Source organism: Gambusia affinis, linkage group LG18 (assembly GCF_019740435.1).
Source record: "Gambusia affinis linkage group LG18, SWU_Gaff_1.0, whole genome shotgun sequence".
In the NCBI taxonomy this organism is placed as follows: Eukaryota; Metazoa; Chordata; class Actinopteri; order Cyprinodontiformes; family Poeciliidae; genus Gambusia; species Gambusia affinis.
In genome coordinates, this window is record NC_057885.1 from 18,656,583 (window position 1) to 18,666,131 (window position 9,549).

Below are 9,549 nucleotides of genomic sequence, written 5' to 3' on the forward strand. Positions count from 1 at the left end.
CGTCCTATCAAACCAAAACAGACATACAGAAAGCTGAGGATGCTGAAACAGGTTGACAGCGCTCATTTCCTTAAAATCAATCAGGCGCCATTGGCAGGCTCTTTGTGCCGTTTCACCGGGGGTTCTGATTTCGCAGCCAGCCTCCGTCACCACTGCGTCAGCACTGATGATCTCAGCGTTGGCTCGGAATGGGAGGGGTGGTGGGAGCATGCGACCAGAAGATGCGAGAGAGACCCAGAAAACGAGCAGACGGAAGGAGAGAGAGAGCGGGGTGTTGCCGCCTCTGAGACGCTCTCACGCATCAAAGAGTAACAGCAGCAGCAGCGGAGCGAACAGAGCATCCTTCTCCCTGGGAAGAAAAACCAAAAACAAGCCTATACATTACGTTATTGAAGCTTTGTAATCAGCCTTTATATTATTAAACGGAATCAGAACGAGATTTACCCCGAACCCATCAGAAGATCGGTCTCGCTGTGAGAGAGAGAGAGAGAGAAAGGAGCGCCTGGTGTGGAAACAGACCGAAGCTTTCAGCACCTTGGAAAGCGATAATGGCTCCTATGCTGGAGGACGGAGCGCAGCCCGGTGAGTCCAAACCCTGATTAAGGAGTCAATATGTCTGTGCCGGGAATTTGTTCTTTTTCATTTATTAATTTTTTTCTTTACAATAGTTAAAATAAACGTCAAACCCTTCCTAAAACTTTGTCATATTTAAGCACTGAGAGCTAATTTGATAATCTTTAATTTTGTACTAAGATGTTTTATGGAGTTAGACTACAAGTGAGTATGTACAAATGGATAAAAATAAATGTTCTAAAATCAATCGATGTTGAAAAAAAAAAACTACAAACATCCATTTTTACTCAAAGTAAAAAAAACAAAAACAATTTCAATTTTATGAAATTAACAGATTTAGAGTTTTCCTAGTAGAAATAAAGCCTGAAAATTACAGCTTGTTTTATTTTATTTTTTCATGTCCTCATGCATTACAGCCCTCCCGATGTTTCGTCCATCTGTCTGTCATTGCAGCCTCGAAAAACATCCCACACAGGATTACAGACTAAAATATTAATCATCTAAAAAAGCAGAAAACATTTTGTACAAGTGCTGTGATTTAAATGATCCCGAAGGTCTCTTTTTAGTTGTCTCATTCAGTTTTATATATATATATATATATATATATATATATATATATATATATATATATATATATATATATATATATATATATATATATATATATATATATATATATTTATATATATATATATATATATATCTCTAGCTACTACATATAGTAGCTAGAGATGGCACTGGACAGTCTATTAATACAGGTATAATGTAGAATGAAAAGCTGTTTATTGTCATAATTTTGTTTGAGCTGTACTGTCACATCAATATCACATTAACCATGCCATGGCAACTATTATCTGTGAAAAAAACCTGAAAAAATGATCTAACACATTAGCTTTAACCAGATAAAAAAGGCAAGTGCATGAGTGATTGGTCACCACCCCCGCGCCTCGATCCAATCTCTCTTTTTAGATGGGTTAATCTGAGTGCTTTTCCACTGGGTCGGTCTCCTAATTGGACTGCATTTCCTCTTTTGAAATCAACCCATTAAATCTGGTTGCAGGAGAGGGCGACATAGCTCAGCAGCACGAAACAAAGAAAGCATACAGTGACAAATTTCCCAGCAACGTCACCATAGCAATACCATGTGAGGCTTTTGAGAGAAACGACATCCACTGGGGTTGTAATTGTGGTAATGCCTTGCCCTGTAGCATTTCGTCAAAATCATCCCTGCTTTTGAGTGGAAAGAAGATGACTATAATCATTTCTAAATAACATATTGTGAAATCTTCCTCAGCTATTTTAGAAAACCAGCTGAGATTCATTCATTCTCATAAAGCAATAAAAAGCTGTGGCAAAAAAGTCTAATAAATTTCTCATGTCAAATGTCAGGCTACTCTGTCTCACACCTGAAAATGTTAGCTTTGACGCGACCAAAAGAACAAAACTACAAAATGGCAGTGAAGTAAAATGACCTTCCCTGCTGTTGAAATCCACTCCTGTCTCTGAGCAACCATTATCTTTATTTTGGTACCTCTGGAGTTACAGGTCATCCATTTATGATTCTGGCAGTTTTTGTTAATAAATTATCGGCAAATCTGGAATATAAAAACAGTACTTGGTTTTTGTCCTCATTTGACTCCAGGCTGCAGGGTGTGTCAGAAGAAGAAAAATGTATTCAGTTGCTTTAGTGCAACAGCACAATCACAGTGGCTTGCGTTCCAGATGCTGCTTTGTTTCAAAATGTGTTTTCTTATTAAATCTTACCCTTTTCTTTCCACTCTATTTCTTCCTCTGCCTTTCTCCAAACTCCTCTGCAGTGGCAGTGCCTGTGGGTGTTGCTGTGGTGAGTGTTTTCGGCCTTGTCTTCACTGCATCAGCCTTCGCCTGGATCTGTTGCCAGCGCAAGAACACCACCAAGTCCCAGAAGACGCCCCCTTACAAGTTTGTGCACATGCTCAAAGGCGTTGACATCTACCCAGAGAGCCTGAGCGGCAAAAAGAAGTTTGCGGCAGCCACAGCTAATGACACCACTAAAACTGATGTCAATGGAAACTGCCAAACTACGCCAATGAGTCCCAGTACTGGTAAACCCGCCACAACTCCGAATGGTTCCAGATCAGCCCTGCACCTTGATCTTGAGAAGCGGGATCTGAACGGAAACTTTACCACCAAACCTTTTCACCACCACCACCAGACGGTGCGCAGCTCCCCAGACCTGGAGCTCCCTTCCCCACAAACAGGGTTCACTCAACCTGGTGCGATGGAACGGCGCGACCTACCTTCCCCATCCAGCGCTCTGTCGAGTCAGGCACCCACCCCAGCTGTTGACAGGCCTCAGGGAGACGAAAAGGAGGGTGGTCTAGGGACCCTCCACTTCTCTCTTGAGTACCAGGCAGAGAGGAAGGCATTCATTGTTCACATCAAGGTAATACACATTCATATTTATTCAGGGGAGCTTTCTGAGTGTTTTCACGCTAAAATCTCATTTTAATATCTTAACATTTTCTCCAGGAAGCCCATGGTCTGACTCCAACTGATGAGCAGTCACTTACGTCTGACCCCTACATCAAGCTGACCCTGCTGCCGGAGAAGAAGCACAGGGTGAAGACGAGAGTCCTTCGGAAGACTCTAGACCCGGCTTTCGATGAGACTTTCAGCTTCTACGGGATCCCACTGGCTCGAGTGTCCGAGCTGGCCCTTCACTTCATGGTGCTGAGCTTTGATCGGTTCTCTCGTGATGAGGTCATTGGAGAGACCCTCGTACCTTTATCTGGAATCGACTTGTCGGAGGGGCGTGTCCTAATGAGCAGAGAGATTATCAAGAGGAATGTTAAGGTAAGATGTGGAACAAAAGGGGAAGTACTTTCATATTTTATGTACCCACGTGATCCTTATAGGGTGGGGTGTAGTCAATGAGCGAGGGGTGGAGGACACCCTGGACTCATGGGCAGTCCATCACAATACAACACTGTGTCAAGACAAATTAAGTTCATTCAGAGATATTTATATTTAACATTAATAGCTTTAGGCTGTGGGAGGGAACCTACGAACTGCAGAAACAGCTACTGACTTGGATGTTGTTCTTCAGTTCATCTTCTAGTTTTTATCTACCGGAATGTCATGGATGTTTTCCTCACCCAGTTCAAACTGTTCATTGTTATAGCCCCTTGGGTGTGAGTTTATCTGTGGTTGGTTGTTTGTTACTGAGAGAGTCTGACAGTCTCTCCAGGGTTCGCCTCCTCTCCTGCCTGCTGACTGCTGACATATGCTGCAGGCCAACCCCCACCCAACCACCGCCCACACAGGTCTGAGACCTGAACAGCACTAAACCATTTAAGAAAATAGATATGAACATCATTGATGTTTTTTTTTCTTAGTCATTAGTTAGATAACGCGATCCAAATCTATCGATTCATCATAAAAAGCCTTTTTCTAAGTGTAAAAATCATTGCAGCAAAGCAACTTGGTGGAAAATAGCAAACTCAAACCAAATTTATTCCCCCAAAATCATATTTAAAACTACCTGGACCCTCTTTATACTTTTCACTTATTAAAATAAAGATTTGCACAGGTGCATATTTTAGGGTTAAATGAAATTGTTCTTTGTGCAAATGACCCAATAATGATTCCTCCAGAGCTTTTCTAATGCAAGATACTATCAGCCTTTATCCTAAATTAGAAACATACAGCTTAAGTGGCATTTTATTTAATTCATTCTCAGTGTCTTGTCTTTGGTAACAAAGAGTTAATGTTAAATGAAGTCAGCGGTAAAGGCAGAACAGGAGGCTTATCTCTCCGTAGAGACTAAACAGATCTATTGCAACATTCCAGGTATGGATTTGAAACCTGATACTGCTGCTGAGGGATGTGCTGCATTCAGTTCAGACAAATTAAAATGCCATAGAGTTTTCTTCTTTAGGTTTTTCTGTAGGGTTTTTTTTTTTTTTTTTGCTTATTTTTGCCCAAATTCACCTGATTTCTACATTCATGTCTTGAAGTAACACATTCAAGTGTTTTACTTTATAGACTCAATAGTCTATAAAGTAAATTGCAGGCATTTTCTGCAATTTTCCCCAGACAATGTCTACCATGCATCTAATAACATAGTCATGTGCCTAATCATGCTTATGACCAAACAGAACAATATAATTAGGACACTAATACTGCACTGTCAAAGTGCTCAAAATAATGTATTTATCACTTTATTATTTTCTCTGTAGTGCATTGAGCTCATTATAAATCTCTGGAGAGCAGACTATTGGATTCTGTTTCTGCCTTTTCCTGGCATCCGAGAGAACTACACTGACATAACATCTCATTTCCTGTGTATTGAACTTTTCGTATAAAGAAATCTCATAAATTTTGCAGAATTCATTTAAGGAGCTGTAGCTCTCCAATGACTATGACAGGAAATATGCCTGAGTAAAATACATTTTTGTTCTCATTCATAATGCCCAGGACGGAACTGATAATAATTTACATTTTTGACCAACGATGGAAATATAAGACTGTATAGTGCATATGAGAATTAAGTCATAATATAACTCTAATCACAACTATATGTTTGGTGCAATTTTCGCACTCTTCCAATATATTTGATCCATGGTCATTTTAGAATAATTGAATGGATGTAGCTACACCCATTTTCCAGGGAAAGGGAGTTTTTTTAGTAAAATAATATTACTTAAATATGTGAAATCTTGAAAGGAACTGAGAAATAGGGGTCAAAATCTGGAGTTGGATTTTAATATCCACCTTGAACCGATCTCACTTCGTATTTTTCACCATCAACAGAATATTAATAAACTTAATCCTTGTTTTCATTGATGTTTTTCCCATTAGTGTTTCATAAAAGATTTTTTTGTGCATATCTTAATGGTCTGTTTCTAAGATGAGAAGAATTATTAACAATTCTACAAATCTGCTGCACAAAAGATTTCAGCAGCTTATCATACAGCAAATTTACACAAATTTGGCATCTTAGCAGTTTCTTACATGATATTTTGTAAGTCAGGAGGCATTTCTTTGCTAGGAGGGCGGTGGCTCTTTGTCTGTGGGGCTTATGTGTCCCATTGCCTCATGTGACTGGGCGTGGGTGCACAGCAGTGCAGCCAATCAATACAGAGTTGCCAAAAGCAGGTTTTTACATCCAGCGATTTTAATCAACACGTTGTAGCTGATGGAATGCAGCTCTTTGGAGGCAATGTGACAATTCTCATTGGGGAATCTTTCTGCTGTGTGTGGGTGGATGGGAGCAGACATTAGTGCAATGAGTCAAGACAGCATGCAGTGAGCAGAATCGCCTTTAGATGATGAAGGTAGACCCGAAACAACAAACATTTATTTTAGTTACCCAGATGAAAACAAACATGTTTGTATTTTGGGATCTAAATTTCATGTCTGGGATAAAAGTTTTCTTTGTAAAATTTTTCATTTCCATGGCAACTATGTTCAGGGGCTGGAAATCCAGTTAGGTGTGATGGCAGCAGCCAAGGCACCTTGTCTACGCAGTGTGGATGAAGATGTGTGGGCGTGCGTGGGTGTGTGTGTGTGTGGAGAGGAAGGGGAAGAAACGCCCTGCAAATGAAAAGATTAGGGATTCATTAATAAGGCATGTTGTTATTGAGATCTGATAATGATAGGGTTAGGGTAATAACAGAAAAAGAATATACTCAGTTGTCTACAGTGAAAACCAATCAACAGCACTGGTCTACTTCATGGTTATTGAATTTGTATTTGTGTGCATTAGCTATAAATTACCAATATTTACAGTTTTCAGAAAAAAATCTAAATTACTAGCACTGAAATAGATTCCTTTCTGCTAACCAGATTGCAGTATTTGTTAACGTTTCTGATGTTAAGCTAACTACCAGGAGGACTGTGTAGTCATCAGTACTTCTAGGGCATCAAAACTCAGAAAAAATAACTGACTATTTACCAAGTCTACACATGAGCATGAGTTTATTTAGTGGAGCCAAGGAACAACCAAGAGAGGTGGCTCAAATAGTTTTGATGAACTACAAACCAACTGATTACTGCATGCATTAAAAACTACACAGCCAAAAAATATTTCTTAAAAATGTTCAAGTGGAAAATAATGGATGTCCTGGATAATCAACTGCTTGGGCATGCCTTTAAGAAACAATCACATAAAGTACAAATATATTTTGGATTTAGACTGGAAGGCTAAAAAGACTCATCTCTCTTCTTTTACTTTTAAGACTTTTGCTTTGGTAATATATTAGGACTGTGTTCAATGAAATGAAATGGGGGAATGCATTTATGACCACTGACAGGTGATGTAACACCAAGTCTCCGTTCACCCTAGGACTCAGTGGGTTGATAATTTTGGTAGAAAGAAAGGTTTCAGACTGCATTGCAGTTTGTGGTTTATGGGGACAGCCTCACAGCTCCTATAATAAATATCACAACACAACTTCAGAGGTCTGCTTGAGACTATTGGTCGACCAATAGGATTTTGTTTGGCAGCAAAAGGGAAGCTGACACACTCTCAGGTCGTTATAATGTTATGCCCTGTAGTGTCTAAAGCAGACATGAATGTCAAAATAAGTTGATTTACTTTCTAATATGAATTAAACAAATTTTGCCTTGTTTTGGTTTTCAAATTGTTGTAAAAGTCTTGCTTGAAAGTGCTAACCAAAACTCTCCTGTCCTTTTATCTCCTCTCTTCATTTTCTTACCTTCCATCTTTTCCATTGCCTTCTTTGATTAAAAAAAAATCATTCCCAATCCCCACATAAAGAAGTCCTTGGGTCGAGGAGAACTGCTGCTGTCTTTGTGCTACCAATCCACCACCAACACTCTGACTGTGGTAGTCCTGAAAGCTCGGCATCTTCCCAAGACTGAAAACAATGGTCCTACCGGTACGTAGGCTTTCTATCTTAGCATCTCAGTATTAAAATGATGCCTGTTTGCGGAAACAGGTAAGAAAATCTGCAGGAAGACTTTCTTTGACCAAATGTTTTGTTTGAGGTACAACAGGGTGCTAGTCAACTGCTCCAAAGATGGATATTTTCCATTGCTGTTCTTCCTTCTTTGCAATTTATTAACCGCTCTTTTACTCCTTTTCATCTAGATCCATATGTCAAAGTGAATATGTACCAAGGAAAGAAGCGCATATGCAAGAAGAAGACCCACGTGAAAAAATGCTCTCCCAACCCGGTCTTTAACGAGCTCTTTGTGTTTGATCTGCCCTCCGAAGAGGGCCTGAGGGACACCAGTGTAGAGCTGCTTCTGATGGACTCAGACAATGGCACTTCACGCAACCCCAACACTGTTATTGGCCGTCTGGTGCTGGGCACATCGGCAGCAGGAACGGCCGGAGAGCACTGGAGAGAAATCTGCGACCACCCACGTCGCCAGATTGCCAAATGGCACACCATGTCAGAGGAATAATACAGCTGATAACAGCTGTTTTGGTGATTTTGTTACCCATAGCTGAACTGATACAACCTTGAAAGTGATGAATTGAGGACTGGAGGGATGTGACATCCCATTGGCCAGTACTCATTGGACATTGACTGGGGATGTAGTGGGTTAGGTAAAGGGTTATTTAAAAAAAAAAAAAAAGAGAGTGGACTTTTATATAGAGCAGATCATATTTCAACTGATGTCACATTGCAATCATTCATTAAACCAGTTATCTGTAGTGTTTTGTTAGAAGGTGGGGGATGTTGAAGCTTTAAACCATCCCAAAGACTGCCACTGAGAATCCTGTGTAAACATGCAACATTATCATTGTGGCAACAACAAATTTTCACTGTCCATGGTTGCAGAATGTCTCAAATATTGCTTTTACACTTTCCTTTCTTCTACATCTAATTCTGCTCATTCTTCGTCTCTCTGTAGCTCTTCCACCGATAAATAGTTACCAATAGACCATCATATGAATTCCACAAAGAACAAAGACTGATCATGCTGTACAAAGGTGGACTATTAAAGATCATTTTATAATGCCAATGTTTCATTCTTAAAAGATGTATGTTGTATTTTTGTTTATCACATTGATTAAATTTTTTTTTTGCTGATTTGCAAAACCTCAGTTTAGGTCTAAGTGTTATTTCATATATCCTGACTGAGAGAGAAATACGAGCCTAAATTAGGTGGTTTACGAATTGACTGCAACAGACTGAGTGCACTGGGGACAGTGGAGTAGCTGCGGAGGCATTTATGTGTGTGGGTGTGTTTGTATGTGTCTTTTTCCAGAAGAGGATGTATGCAGTGACAAAGCTTTGTGAGTGTGTGGATGCAAGTAACATGATGTTTACTGTAGGTGTTTTGTTCCTGTTACTGTGAGCACAAAGAGAGCTGAAATGTAAATGTATGTAACTTAATATAAAATATGGCAAGTTCTGACAAAAAACACGAGTCTGAGTTTTTATTTTTTTACTTTACTCCCTGTGGCGTTGAAAGTGTGCATGCATTAGTGTGTGTGTGTGTGTGTGTGGTCTTGTTTTTCATACACTGTTAGGATTATTTTTCTAACAAATGGGGGCCGACTGCCCCTTATGACTCCAAAAGCCTGGGTCCCATAAGAAGAAGTGCTGTTTGAGGTTTAGGTATATACTAGTTATGGTTGGGTTATGGGAAATGTCTGGATTAAGCATAAATGCAATTACTAAAAAAAAAAAAAAAAAAAAAAGCAGAAGACAATACAAACTCCTAATATGGGTAAAAATACAGTCGTGTGAGTGTGTGTATGTTCACATTTATGTAATTGCAGGATTATTTCTCAGGATCGTTCTATTCTATTTAACTTCACATCAGGTCTTTTTAAATCCGTAACGCATTACACAATCTGTGCAGATTTTGTACTTTGTATCAAACCTTCATAACGAAGATGACATCACTGGGACCATTTCCAGGTGGATGATGTAATAACCTCTGAGTCCAAGTGGTCCAGGATGAAGTCATCAGGACTGAATTTAATTTCAGCTAAGTGGTTCAGCAAAAGTG

General features: G+C 39.6%; 1 protein-coding gene across 1 annotated transcript; it reads left to right on the plus strand.

Moving 5' to 3' along the window:
* Nucleotides 1-235: 235 nt before the first annotated feature.
* Nucleotides 236-8,980, plus strand: syt4 (synaptotagmin IV). The gene is made up of 5 exons (XM_044097405.1): nt 236-582; nt 2,391-2,998; nt 3,085-3,408; nt 7,337-7,457; nt 7,670-8,980. The coding sequence occupies exons 1-5, from the start codon at nt 549-551 to the stop codon at nt 7,987-7,989; spliced, it is 1,407 nt and encodes a 468-aa protein (XP_043953340.1). The 5' UTR covers nt 236-548; the 3' UTR covers nt 7,990-8,980.
* Nucleotides 8,981-9,549: the final 569 nt, after the last annotated feature.